Source organism: Nuphar pumila, chromosome 1, assembly GCF_984573655.1.
Source record: "Nuphar pumila chromosome 1, dmNupPumi1.hap1.1, whole genome shotgun sequence".
Lineage (NCBI taxonomy): Eukaryota > Viridiplantae > Streptophyta > Magnoliopsida > Nymphaeales > Nymphaeaceae > Nuphar > Nuphar pumila.
Genome location: NC_143249.1, coordinates 72,504,306 through 72,518,841, shown reverse-complemented (window position 1 = coordinate 72,518,841; position 14,536 = coordinate 72,504,306). Strand labels below are relative to the sequence as shown.

General features: G+C 36.8%; 1 protein-coding gene across 3 annotated transcripts in view; it reads right to left on the bottom strand.

Annotated features, from left to right (window-relative positions):
• The window catches only part of LOC149849024 (fanconi anemia group D2 protein), a 131,707-nt gene extending 122,756 nt beyond the window's left edge, over window positions 1-8,951 (bottom strand). For all 3 annotated transcript variants that reach the window (XM_090013195.1, XM_090013198.1, XM_090013202.1), the window contains exons 1-7: window positions 8,629-8,951; window positions 8,119-8,545; window positions 7,718-7,972; window positions 7,409-7,621; window positions 7,180-7,311; window positions 6,878-7,007; window positions 6,718-6,764 (exon numbers count right to left, since the gene is read on the bottom strand). In XM_090013195.1, coding sequence (XP_089869321.1) covers window positions 6,718-6,764; window positions 6,878-7,007; window positions 7,180-7,311; window positions 7,409-7,621; window positions 7,718-7,972; window positions 8,119-8,545; window positions 8,629-8,936 — 1,512 coding nt within the window. In that variant the 5' untranslated portion in view covers window positions 8,937-8,951. The remainder of the gene's footprint in view (window positions 1-6,717; window positions 6,765-6,877; window positions 7,008-7,179; window positions 7,312-7,408; window positions 7,622-7,717; window positions 7,973-8,118; window positions 8,546-8,628) is intronic.
• Window positions 8,952-14,536: the final 5,585 nt, after the last annotated feature.

Below are 14,536 nucleotides of genomic sequence, written 5' to 3'. Positions count from 1 at the left end.
GGCGTCGACGACCCCTTTTCTTGCAATATCAGCAACCTCCCTGCTCCTGATCTTGATCGTCACGGCAACACCCTCGGAGTTCGACCGAGCATTTCTCGCACAGCCAGCGTCAACCACATCATTCTCCTCCTCCAATCGCCGGAACTGGTAGGGTTCTGCTTCTTTTTCTGTTTAGGTGTGGATTAAATTTGTCTGTGGTTGGGTCGGTCCAGGGAAACCCCGATTTTTCCTTCACGTTACGAGCAGGTCAAACCCCGATTCTGGTGTGTTTCCAAGGCGATGATGGGAGTCTTGACTGCTGGAAAACTCTGACAGGTGAGTGGAGGTTTGCAGCAGCGGCGATTCTTGTTGTAGGATTTTGTACCTTTTCTTGTTGGGTATGGACCGAGTCCGATGGTGTTTGGGTTGGTCACGGGGGAAACTCTGATTCACACTGGTTCCAGGCCTCTGGTGGGAGTCTTGGCTGTCGGGAAAAAAACCCAAGTCGATAAGATGGGGTGTCCGGTAGCTGTAACATTCCGATTTGGGAATTTTCTTGATTAACCCTAACTCGAAAAACAAAACCCCAAATCTGTTTGTTTTGGGAGATTTCAGCCGAAGCATTGGATAGCCTCAGCCGTGGGGTTTTCGATTTCTTGAAATTGGTAACCCCAGGTGTGAGGGGTTTCCTAATTTGGGACTCGATAAAACCAAATACGGATTTATTTGTGCGTGAACCTATTCCTAATGCTAATTGTCTTTACAATAGAGCATGCTATCCGTTCAAATTACAAATACTTGCTATTGTAGGTTTTGATGTTACTTTTACATTGAAACTTTACTTTATCGATGCCTTAGTTTCACAGTTAAGCTCTCTATATGGCCGTGAAGTTTATACACCACACTAAGTAGTTGATAATGGAAAACTCCTGAACGAGGATACATATCTGATTTGGAGATTCAAATATGGCAAATGCCACAAACATAAAAACAATGTAAACCTATGGTTTATATGATGTTTTGTTGACAGTTTATATACTTGAGTAATATGTTATTTCGTGGATTATATCAAATCTGTTTTCCTATTAGTTTGTTGACTGTGATTAGATTTGATTATAAGATATCTCAGGCCACGAAGTTGGTTTTGCATATGAATTTGCAAAACGATTCTTGTGTAAAGAACTTGAAAATTGTTTAAAAAGTAAAAAAGATCAAACGGTATAATTAATCTCTTCCTTGATGTCTCTTCCACAGTTTGGGAATCTTGGATAGCGGTTTTGAAAAAATTGTAAGGATACTAAAACTCCGTGTGTGATTGTGCTCCTGAACCCGATATGGTGGTTCACCTCCCAGCTACAGTTTTAGGAAGGTTCAACCACTTTGCCTGGAGGGTGGTGTTGACTCAGCTGTAGTTATTGTTATACCAAGAAAGTGGCATCAATGGTTAAAGATTTTCATTGATGTCCCGACATTAAGTGAAGATTTATAATGTGAGGATTCTTGATATCGGTCGAGGAATAAGTGTGGAACCCAACAATAAAATACAAATTGTGTGTTAAGCTACAACTAAAAACCAAACTTTGACTTCAAAAATGTTGTGCCCATTTTCAGTATCTACGGGTTTAAGGAAAAGTAGAAATTAAATTTGTGTGCATTTAATAGAGACATGCATTCTGATAATAACTTAATAAGTTATTCATGCATATTTATTGTTCTGCATTAGTTCATACATTCATGCTTATTCTGTTTCGCATAATAATTGTTATTGCATGATATTTTTTTAAATGCTTGAATTGTAAGTAGATTATGGAAATTATTGTTATAATATCCCTCTGAAATTATGCATGAATTTGGTTTATGTTATTTCCTTTCGGTTTGGATATTTAAAGGAATTCGTACAAAAGGCTTTGATTCTTACCCGTTTTCAAAATTGTTTTCCAGGACTAGGAGCTCAGTGATGGGATGACTTGCTAGCTGGAGACTGCGAGCTTTACGTGACATATTTTGGGTTCTTGACAAAGTGGCTCCTTATGACAAACTATTTTATTATTTCTGCTTATATGACATTTATTCAATTGATTAATAAAGTAGTTATTCTTTGTTGATTCAATGCACTATCTCTTATGGTTTTGTATATATTAAATCTGTGAGACCCCAAATCCTTAGGTTTTGTTTCTGCAATTGTTTTAAAAAAAATCACTTTGTACGAGGATAAGATGGGGTCATTACGTAAAGACATTTCAAGAATATCAAGGATTGATGATATTGAAGATCCTTTATGTAATAAAACATATGATTGAGCAAGGTTTTAAAACCCAGTGACTCGAGACTCGACTCATTCTTTATTGACTCGTGACTTGGCGGGTCAACTCGCTGACTCGGACCGGGTTTTGTTAACTTTTGATTTTAAAAGAAAAATAATATATAAATTGTCAGTCCATGGGAAAGATGTATTATTCAGTACAAGAGTGATTGATCACGCCAACACCTTCATAGCCCTTGGGAACTACATGATCCCAATGGCACTGGTATCCTGTGTGATTATGGATTGCAGTCACTTAGATCATGCAATATACAGAGAATGGCAGGTCCGAGTTAAGAGATTCATTATTTTGGACAAACAAAGAACACATAAAGGAGTTGGACAGATTTTCTGCACCATGCATCACCTTGAAAGAATTCAAACAGTTATTAGCAGCTCGAAAGAAAATAGAATAAAATTTCCAATGCCTAAGATTAGAGGTTAGGAAAAGTGAAATTGCTGTAGGCCTTAGAATCATGATGACCAGCTCTTAAATAAAAGAGATTCCAATTAGACAAAGAGCAGAAACAGAGACAGATGATGGTGGTAAAATGGCCCAGAAGTTGCACCAAATGCTACAGACTAGGGAAAAGTATCGTTGTATAAGATAAACTATTATTTGCAAGAACATAAAGTGGAAAGCTAGAAGTTGCCTTGGACCGCTAGTGGTCCACGAAAGGGTGGTGATGGGACAATGTTAATTATAGAGGCAGAGTTCTTTTATGAAGTTGCATGTAAAGTAATATGTGATATTCAGATAAGGAATCCTTAGGTCCTAACTCTCCAATCTCCATATGTGTCTTGAAAGAAATCCCTGCTTTTAGATGCATAGAATTCTTTGTTAATTGGGTTTATAGACTAGAATGCTTTGTTGTTTGATTTATATACTATAATAGTTATTTGTTCAAAAAGATCTTTCCTGACAGTCCATGGGAAAGATGTATTATTCAGTACAAGAGTGAATATGTGTGTGTGAAATACCCAAAAAATCAAATTTCAAACATCCCAGAACTTGTCAGAGTCAGGCCGAGTCAGCAGCTCGAGTTAAGCTTGCCGGGTTGACTCGCTGCAGGGTCGAGCCGAGCCGAGTCACCGAGTTGACTCGGCGAGTTTTAAAAGATTGTCATTGAGCATCCCTTGAAGAAGTGACAAATAAAAAAACTTAATAAAGTCTATGAAGACATCTTGTGTAATGGGTTTCTTCTTTTATAATTTCAAACTTTCAGTGAGACAGTGTAAGTTTGAGGGGGGGTGTTAAGATTAATGTAATATAAGTATATATATATATACATATATATAATATAATAATATATATTATAAATATATATAATATAATAATATATATTATAAATATATATAATATATATGGGAGTCAAGTCAAACTAGCTTGACTAACTCCCAACGGCTAGAATTCTAGTCGTTGGGAGCTCTCTCCCATGCTTTTATGAGAGTGGTCTTCCCCTCTTTATTTTTTTTCTTCTCCCCCTTGTCTCCTCTACCTTTCTCTATAAATATGAGTGGGTGTGCGCCTTTGTAAAGTGAGAGAGTGATGGGTAGTATTAGGATTGTGCATTATTTTTCCTTTGAGTGCATTGTAGTAAGGCTTCAATGTAATTTTATTTTGTATTTATTTTAATGTTCATTATGAATAAAATTATTTATTTACATTTTGATATGTGTCTTTTAATTCTTAAGTTTGTTGTTTAAATTATAATGTTTTGAGTCTTGGAGATCATCATGGAGTGTATTGGAATCTGCACCATTTCGTGACAGTCAAATTCGAGGAAAAAAAAGTGTCGTAAATACCTAATTCGCATGCCAGTAAACATATTCTAGTGACTCATATATATATATATATTGCAAAACATGGCCTGGAACGACAAAGAATAGCATTGTCCAAACCAGATGGACGATAGGACATATGCATATAGTGTAGAGAAGATATAGTATTTGTCGAGGAAAGGTCCTTTTTGTCAGCATCTTTTGTTGACTTGTGCATGGTTGAAAATTCATGTAACTTTAAAGGGTATGGTGCTTATTTTTTGGAATGTAAAAAGGGGAACCATAATATTAATAAAAGAAAAATAGAGAGTTGAAAATCATGGTCTCTCTTTCTCTCCTTTGTAAATGTCTCCATCTCTATTCTCTCTAATTCCTCTCCCATAATCTCTCTACCCTTCTTTTCTTCCAATATGCAGGTGCAAGAGGCATGTTCTAGAGCATATTAGCAAGTCAGGACATTATACATATATATATATGGGAATATATTTGCTGCAGTCGATTGTAAATACGAAGTAGCAAAGTGGTGGAACCCCTTTTTTTTTTTTCTTCACATCTAACACTATAGATGTGATCTGCATGTTTTATTTAGTGGGATCAAGCCTCTAGACCACCAGAATCCGACCTATATACAGGTTTCTGATGATCCAAAATCAAGAGCTATTAAATCATCAATGTTTCCCAACTCATAAAAACATGTTTTCTGGTAAAAAAAACATGATCCAAGAGTCAATTCCTACTAAACCGAGCATGTTGAACACAACCATGTGGTTAGATTGTGTCAAAACAACTTGCATCATGAGATTGCAACTCGATTGTAGCTACAATCAATTGTAGCAAATATAAATCGTATATATACTATGTCACAGGAACTCGGCTAACCGGGTGCCGCACCCGCGTCGATATGACATGATGCGGGTGTGGCTGCGGAACCTGGTGGGTCAACATAACCCTAGTGCGGTCAACCACACCAAGGATTATAAAACCTAGCCACCCAGTAGGGCCAGGTGTCCCTTTGGTTTGACTTAACACAAACACCTTGCTCTGCAGGGCCAGGTGTCGGTTTTCTCTAGCTGAATGAAATGAGACTTGGGTTTGATCTGGGTTTGGGTTCAGGTCTGATTCGATTAAATCATATATGAATCTGGGTCCAAATCTGATTTCAACTAATTCAGATCAAGATATGGGCTCAGATCTTATTCCAAGTCCTAAACTGTTAAAATTATATGTATACTATATACCCTCCCGCACCCAAGTTTTTTTTAAGTATCGCATCGCCATACCCACACCCGCACCTATGTGACATAGTATATATATATATATATATATATATATATATATATATATATATATATAATATTTTTTTTTTGCACACTTTTTTTGCAAATCCAACCATGTAGATGCGTTCAGCAAGACGAATTTGTTAGGAATCAACTGTTGGATCGTGTATTTCTGATAGAAAAATACAATTTTTGAATGCTTGAATTGGTATGAAGACTATGAGCCATTGATTTTAAAGCCTCAAAAAATCTTTTTATGCATCATAATCGGATGATGCAAGTGCTGGTCCTTATAAAACGAATAGATTTAAGAGAAAAAGAACACAAAAAGTCCATGAAATTTACACTGTAGTTCTCATATTCTAGTGACTATATATATAAGGAATATATTTGCTACAGTCGATTCTAAATACAATCGACAGCAAAGTGGCAGAAAGGAACCCTTTTTTTTGTTTTTTTCCTCACATCTAACACCATAGATGTGACAGCATTGTTTTATTTAGTTAGAACCAGCTTTTGGATCGCCAGAATCTGACATGTATACAGGTTTTACCGGCGATCCAAAAATCAACGACTATAAATGCATCAATTTTTTGTCTCATAAAAACATTATTTTTTGTTGAAAAAACATGATCCAAGAGTCAATTCCTACTAAATCGACCATGCAAAACACATCTATGAGGTTAGATTGTGTCAAAACAATTCACATCATGTGATCACAACTCGACTGTAGGTACAATCGATTCTAGCAAATATAAATCCATATATATAAATATATATGTGGGAAATATGTTGATTTGCAGACGACTTACCAAACTCTTTAACTGTTTTTGTTTTTTCCAGTCAATCCAACCCAATGGATGTGATCTACATGCTCTGTTAATTGAGGATGGGCATCTGGATCACCGGCTTCTACACTGAAGTAGGTTTTTCTTGCAATTTTGAAAAATCAAGTTGTAAATGCATTAAATTTTTGGAACTCCAAAAATATGTTTTTTCCAAGGGTAGATTCCTACTAAATTGAGCATGTTGAGCACATCTACAAATCAAATCGAGTCAAAACAACTTGCATCATTAGATTCGACCTAGACTACATAGTACATACAAACCATGGTACTATATATAAGTGTGTGTGTGTGTATGCAAGGGTGCAAGATGTGATTTTTTATGATTATGAAAAAATTTTGGAGTGCGCTTTGTGTAACCAACAAAGCACCACCATGGTATTTATTATGTAGACAGACAAGGAAAAATGGCATACAAGCATGAATGCACACACACACACATGGGTTGTACATGCGGATGTGGTGATGTATGTGAACATGTGTGTGGCAGTGCTCAAGAGTTGGATCATCAGATGGATATAGAACAGGAAACCTTGTGCAGATTTTCATCACTAAATCCTTCCAGATAGTCCAAAATACCTGTGGAGTACAAGGCAAAGAATTAGAAGGGGGGAGGAGGGGGACATGATATTAATTAGCTTCATTTAACCACATTGAAACTAACAGTGAGGATGGGTTTTACAGATATAAACCATTTATGTGTGAAGAAATTGAAATAAGCTCTTGCGAATATTTGGAAGACAGCAAGATCAAGGTCTCCAGTGCAGAGTTAACTTCAAAATTTATGCCAGAACCAATATGCATAACGAGCGAACCAAGAACCTGCATAATTCATATCTGGAATGAGTAAAGCACTGGTAGAATTGAAAGTTGAAGCTGACAACAAGCTCAACAAATGAAAAACACCAAATTCCATATTTCAAGTTTTGAACTTCGTCTTTTTTCTTTTTTCAGGGTGGGCAAAAGAATAAGAAGCCGATGAAGCAATCCATACTTCTTGTCTAGAATATGAGTCGAAGAACTCTTCAAACAGGGTAGTGTAAATATAGATGCCAAATTCTCTTGCATTTTGTTCATTGCAAGCTAGAAGGAATTCTCCAATTGACAGAAATGAGTAGAAGCAATCCTGAGGATGAAACGAAATGAAACGTAAGAACAATAAATCTTCACTTGAACTGTTGCAGGCTGCTTGAACATGATGATGGCATCCACATAAGACTGACCCGAACCAACTCCTTGTTTCCATGAATGCACTGACCAAACAATGTTTCGCCCAACGAACCATCAACAATTTTCTTCTTTATGATCTTTTCAGTACTCTTTTGCAAGGACCCGCCGTTTGTGAATATCAGAATTAGCAACCACACATCAAGGACCTTGTGATCACGTGCTTTGTCAATGCATGTAAGCTCCTTCAAGATGGCCTCACAAAGAACCTATCACGAATTATAAACCACACATATGTACAGGAGAATTCAGAATTGACAGTAACCATTAACATTGTCCAAAAGTCACTGAAGTGAACATCGTACATTCTTAAATCGCAGGCCTGAACGCAAGGCCTCGTAAATTAAGGCCTCCTCATTAACCTCGGAAACTTTCCCCTTTAGTTTCTTAGTCCTATAAGAGCGAGAATCTGATGCTCCTTCGAATTTTACATGTTCACGGATCTGCGAAATTATCCTTCTGATGTTCTCCGGCGTTGCAGAAAGCAATAAGAATCGCAACAAGTACGGCAAATGCTCCGCGCTGACAGTCCTAATGCATAACAGGGCAATCGTGATCACCTTCAGCCAAATAGAAGAGGCAAGCCGTTGTTAGTCAACAATACGCACCGAACCGCCATCTTTTTTCGGGCAATTATTTGATGCCTCGGCGACCATGGTTGAACGCTAAACTAAGCAGAACTAAGATAAATAAGTTAGCAATGCACCTGCTCCTGCATCTGATTATCGAGATTGAGGTTCGATAACGAATCGAGGACCGGGACGATGAGCTCGGAGTCCTCCTGCAGCATCTGCTGGAGCGAGGAGACCACCTCCAAGTGATTCTGGTCTCCGATGATCTCCGGCAGCGACCCTATAATCTCCTTCTTGAGCGAAAGCGGGCAGATGGAAAGAACCTGCAACAACTTTTGGGAAAACGCCCGCGGATCGACCAGAAAATCAAGCCATCGCAAGTGGTTGATGATAAGCCTCGCGAAATCGTCCTTGAGGGATTCGTATTCCGAATCGAAGTACTCGGGAAGCTTCTCGAGAAGCAGATTCTGGAGAGGCAATTGCAGCGGCGGAACGAGGAGGAGGATCCGAACGAGGCTGTCGCGGCAGGTTGAGGCGTCGGCTTCGCGGTTCATAAGCACCCTGGAGAGTTTTGAGAAGAGTTTGAATCTTAGTTTACTTTGAAATACTTTTTTTCCAACAGAAACAGAATGCAGGGAGTATACCTTCTGATGTTGAGGGGGCTTTGGATGTAGGAAGAGAAGCCGGAGACGAACGCAGAGAGGGCGTCTGGTTTCGAAAAGAAGAGTCTTTCGAGGCGGCATCGAAATGCGTGAGGATCGTTGAGAATGAACGGAAGGGGTGAGGAAGAGGCGGTGCAGAGGGTGCATCCGGCGTCCGCTAACAGCGCGGCCATCGTGCTGATGTCGTCGGCGTCCTTGTTCGCTGTAGAGGGAGATCGATCAGCTGCGTTGCCCGTGGTCGCAGCAGCGTCGGGCTTCTTGCGAGATGCATTCTTTTGAAGGAAAACCATGGAGATGAATTTTCTTCGGTGGGGATTGGGGAAGGATATCGTGAATGGAATGGAGTCGGATGGACACAAAGAGTTTCGTTGGGCGGTGGCGGTGGCGGTGGGGGGTACTTCTCCTTCTTCTTAATTGCACCTGGGTAGTCCAAAAGTTTTCAAAACCTTGCCCTTGGCGCTTTGGAAACTAGCAGCTGGGATGGGAAGTGGCATTTCAGATCCTGGATTTGGCAGCTACCACGTCCTAGAGGCTTTAGTGTAAATACGATGCCACTTCTCATCCCAAATGTACTAACTCCCATCCTAATACCAGTTTCGAAACAGGCACCAGGTGCTAGTTTGACCAACTTTTTGTCCGCATTAATTTCTGTACCAGTTCCTAGATTCCAAACAGGCCCTTAAGTAACTAAATGGAATTCGGGTAGTGCTAAACGGGGATGAACCGGGTCTGGGTCAATCTAAATTGGTTATGAGTCCTGGATCCTGATTACCATGAGATTGTTTGGGACTGGTTAAGCACGTAATAAGGCTTTGCTCTGGAATGGAGTTAGCCCTGTTTGGCGGCCATGAGTTTAATACAATGATATCAGAAACTGAATAATCCTCCTATTCGAATGGGATCTGTTCTTCACCAATTTTCTATCAAATCAGCCGATTCAGTTTTCCATTTGTTTTCTTAATTTTGCGTTAAATACATATTTTAGAAATTGATTTGGCTCTATAAGTCATCTATTGCTTTATTTCCGTATTTTCATACTTTTTCTTGAATCTTTTTTATTTTTTTATGATTTTTTAACTTTCAATTATGAAATTTTTTATATTGTAGACTGCTGGATTTTGAAAGCCTTAAAATTTTTGCTTATACAATGCAATCAAACAATCTAAAAAATGTTTTTGACCAAACAATCCATATAGATCACATCCATATTAATTGATCCCCAAAAAAAAATCCCTAGAAGATTTTGTCAATATGTTTTTTAAAGACAAATGTTTTTAATTCATTAAAAGATTGGTGACTATTACCCTATTAAATAACCTTACCAACCATGCAACTGTAGAGGATAATTTGACACGTTTCCCAAAATGCCTTACAATTTTCAATATTCTTTATATGTTCAAAATCATAAATAGCCAGCTTTGTAAAGTCCTTTAAAACATCTGCATGCCAAGAAGTAAACAAGAAACCTAGAGTACAATTCCACTATGATCTTTGTAGTAAATACTTTCAAAATAGTAATCAACCTGAGAATTATTGGAAAATTGCATTGAGTGAAAGTTTGGTTATATTTTTTGTCTTATTAGATACACCATTTATTTTTTTGTGTATCATAAATCGAGTTTTAATGCTAGGCATAGACAAATTCTTTAAGGATTATCTCAATAATATTTTGAAAGATCTTTGTGAGTATTTAGTTTTACAAATTTTGTTTTCTGTTGATCAAAAGAACCATTACATAATAAATTGAGTTCAGGTATTTTGTCTCTAATTGAATTTGCATTGAAAAATTAGGCCAACATGAAATAGTTCTTTTGAAATTTTTGAAACTAACCCCCTACCTGCAATTGAAATAACACTTGTTGTAATGACTGAAACATAACATGAATCAATTCAAGACCATACAAATTCTCTTAAAATTCAAGAACATATAAATCCATTTTTTTGTAAAAGTACATCATGGTGGAATCAGGTAGTCTTCAACAACAACAACAACTACGACTTCATCCCAAAACAATTGGGGTCGACGATATGAACCAAAAAAGAAAATCATTTTGGGTCTGCCACATGAATCCTTCTCCTCCAATCATTTCTATTCAATGCCATGTCCTCGGTGAGGTTCAAAGCATTCATATCATTTCCTATCATCTCCATCCAAGTCTTCCTAGGCCTACCTCGACCTCTTTAAACTAATATATTTTCGCATTTCTCCATCCTTCTAACTGGAGCATCATTAGGTGTAATATCCGAAAATTTCTAAGTTTTTTTTCTACAGCATTGTGAAATTTCTTGAATTTCGTGCCAATATAAAATCCTGAGTTCTTTAAAAATGAATGTTTGAGTATATTCGTAAGGTTTAGGGGATTTAATATGTTAAAAAGTAATAAATATAAACCCTACATGGTTTGAATACTAGAGAAAATCCAAAGTGATGACCAATTGAAAATGTTTCTCTTAAAAAGAAAAACTTGGTTTTTCTTTAATTAAATTTATTTAAATGATGTGAATTAAAAAAAATATATTGTAAAAATACAGATATTAATATGCTTAATAGGTTGGAATTGGTTTACACTCAATGCCTTTACATTTTCACATGATTTGTGGTTATATAGAACAAAAATGATTTTAATTGAAATTAATAATTATTTAATTATAATTTAATAGAATAGTTTTTTCATAAATTAACCATATTTTATATTTCAGTATGGGTCCATAGGTGGGCCGTCTCATCCTATGTGGCATCATACTTCAAGTTTTATTTCGAAAATAAAGGTATGGTGAATTTCAAGCTTATTTAAAGATTGACTAGTTAAAATAGGGAGATTAAGGGCTCTCATGGGTCCTCATGTTTTGATCAAGGGTTGAAATTAATTTCAGCCCATGACCTAACTCAAGAGGGGTTATAAAACCCTCTCATAGCTCACGCCTCCCTCATTTAGGCTGGAATTTTTTTTTAGAGTTTCTCTCTCCCCAAAAAACCCTCTTCTCTTTCCCCTCTCTTTCCCTTCCTTTTTTTCATTTTTCTTTAGGGTTTCTTTTGGTTCTTGAGTGCAAGATTCAGACTTCAAGGGGTGTGGGGAGGTGATCTAATGCTCCACCTTACTGGAAGAAGGAGCTGATCGGTGGGATCGAGCAAAAAGATATGCTCATTCATCAAGAAACACGTTTTTTTCAAAAAAAAGGTAGGGTTTCTATGCTTTTTTTGCAAGAACGGGGTTCTTGGTATGGATTTTGATGCTTTTTCATGAGTATAGATCATGATCAAACCCTCCTAACCGTAGGTTTGACTCAGATCAAATGATCCATGGCAAAAACACATTTTTCCCTAAAGAAAACCCTCTTTGAAATCAGTTTTTTCATAAAAATCGGTTTCTCCAAAAATAGATTTGTAAAAATAACTAGTATTCAATTTATGCCATGATTTTTATGCAAATGTTGGTTTGGATTGATAGAATATGATTTGTTCCATCTACTGTGAATATTGTAGATTTTTCTGAATTTTATTTCATGCATATTGCCTATTTCTTTTGTATTTTCTTGGGATTCGGGTGACTTTGTTTGATTTACCCGAATGCAAATCTCATAATTTTTAAGTTTCTGACTAGACCTTCGTTCAGTAAAATGGTTGTTTCTCCTTCGTCCGGAAGGGTTTTGACGAACAGATTATTGCGTTGGAAAGCTAATAAAATTTTGCATCTACTGTAAAAATTTTGGCTCCGTTCATGAACCGAGCACGTCCCTGTGATAGTGCGAACAAAAACTGATAGGTCTGTAGTAAAACATTCGTAACTCCCTCATACGAAGAAGTTTTTACGAACGGTTTGTGGCTATGGACAACTAACAAAATTTCTTATATATTGTAGAAATTTCAACTCTGTTCTTGTAGTCAAAAAAAAAATTTGACCTCTATACCAGTCGGACAGAGTTAAGAAATCGGTAAAATTAGGGCAAATTCATAGATCTTGGCTCAAATGATGCATAGTTTATATCTTTTTATGCAATTTCTTTATAAAATTAGCATGCATTATGTGAATGATTATGCAGGTTTGATTTTACGCAATTTTATATGATTATGGCATGAATTGTTAATAGAAGTTTACACAGTTAAGATCAAGGATCTAAGGATCCAATGAATGCAAGTTATATTTTAATTTCTGAAAATGTGTGGGCTATATGTATGCTTACTTATCATGATGATATAACTGTTTCATTGATGTGGATGTTCATATATGTATTTTTTATTGAATTTGCTATGTACATGTGCTATGTGGTGTGTAAAAACGAGTAAGATATTCATACCTCACATGTGCTCAAGTTCGGTTACAAGTTGTATTAAGTGGATCTTTACACTGCTTTATAGAAATGCATCTACCATCATAAGGTAGTTCAAGTTAATGTTGCATGAAAAGTAAGACTGTAACCAAGTAATCATGTAACATTAAAACTCAAAGTACTTGCTGAGAGAGTAGCAAGTGATACACAACTTCATGGGGCAAGTCTGTTACGAGCACGGAAGGTTGTTCCTCCCCTCCCACGATTTTATGGGAAAAACCTCTGCATTAGATTGCAGCGTAGAGGTTCAAGTACTCATAAGGAAAAACTGATGCATCGAGTTAAAAGGTGTTGGGAATCTCTCTCGTATTAACATCCCTCACCCCGTCTTAGTGAATGGACCTAGCCAGGCTAAAGCCATCCCTTTATGTAAAACACGTCATGTGTCATGGTCCTGATCTGAGAATGACTGCCTGTGTCATATCAGCATGGCTAAGAAGTGATAATTTAAATAGTGTGTGTATTAATTTGGCATCGCATGCATCATCTAATTAAGAAAATATAATCAAAGATAAGAAAATATGCATGCATTGAAGGGCTTCTGCATATGGTAAGTCATGCATATTATCTGTTCGTGCATTTTGTATTTTGAATGTATTAATTAATGTTTTTCTGTTAAATGTGAAAATTCTAAACATGCATGATTAGTTGTATGATTGTTTAAGTTAAATTAAATGTTAAACTATGAAATCTCTATTGAAATCTTTGTCTTATAATTCTGTCTTACAAGTTTAGCATATTTTACTCTACTGAGACATGTTTTGTCTGACCCTATATGGTTTAATATTTTCAGGTAACGAGTAGGTACTTACGTGCGAAGGCAGAAGGTTGCGACAGGAACTGAGCCTACCTTTTCTCTGTTTCACGGATTCTGAACTCTAATTTTACTTTAATTCAATTCATGGACAAATGTGATTAATTTTGAATACTATGGAACTTGATTTTATTTCATGCATGGTTAATTAGTTGTTAAAGTTTAAATTCCATAATTATATGGTTGCAAGCATTCATCTGAAGTAGCATGCCAAGTTTTATGCCCAATGTGTTTTTTCCGTTGTTAACTGCTAAAAGATTTAAATGTATTTAAAAAAAAATCCATCATTTTCGGGTTATAAAAATTGAGGTGTTATAAACATGGTATCAGAGCATAAGGAAAGTATGGCTCAAAGCTCATCCAACCAACCACCATCGTTGTAAGTATGTTTCAATTTTTATTCGTTTTGATGATTTATTATGAAAATTATATGTCTATAATTATTTTTTTTGATAAATGCGGCAAGAAGCAGAACGTAGATCTGATAGGGTCACATGAATAAGAATTTTTTATTTATGCCCAACTTATAAGTAATTTAATCCATGTGTGTGTTTGTAGATGGCCGGAAGACAGCCCCCAGGTTGGACTGCTCAGAGGGACTTCACTTTTTAAGCCCTCGTGAATCTGACAGCCTATTGTCAGAACCCTGCTAGCAACGAGGCTAATAACAATGGCATACGCCATCAACATGGGAGACACATAGCGACACCGGTTGTCGCAACCAATGGGGTGCTGTACAAGCGCTTC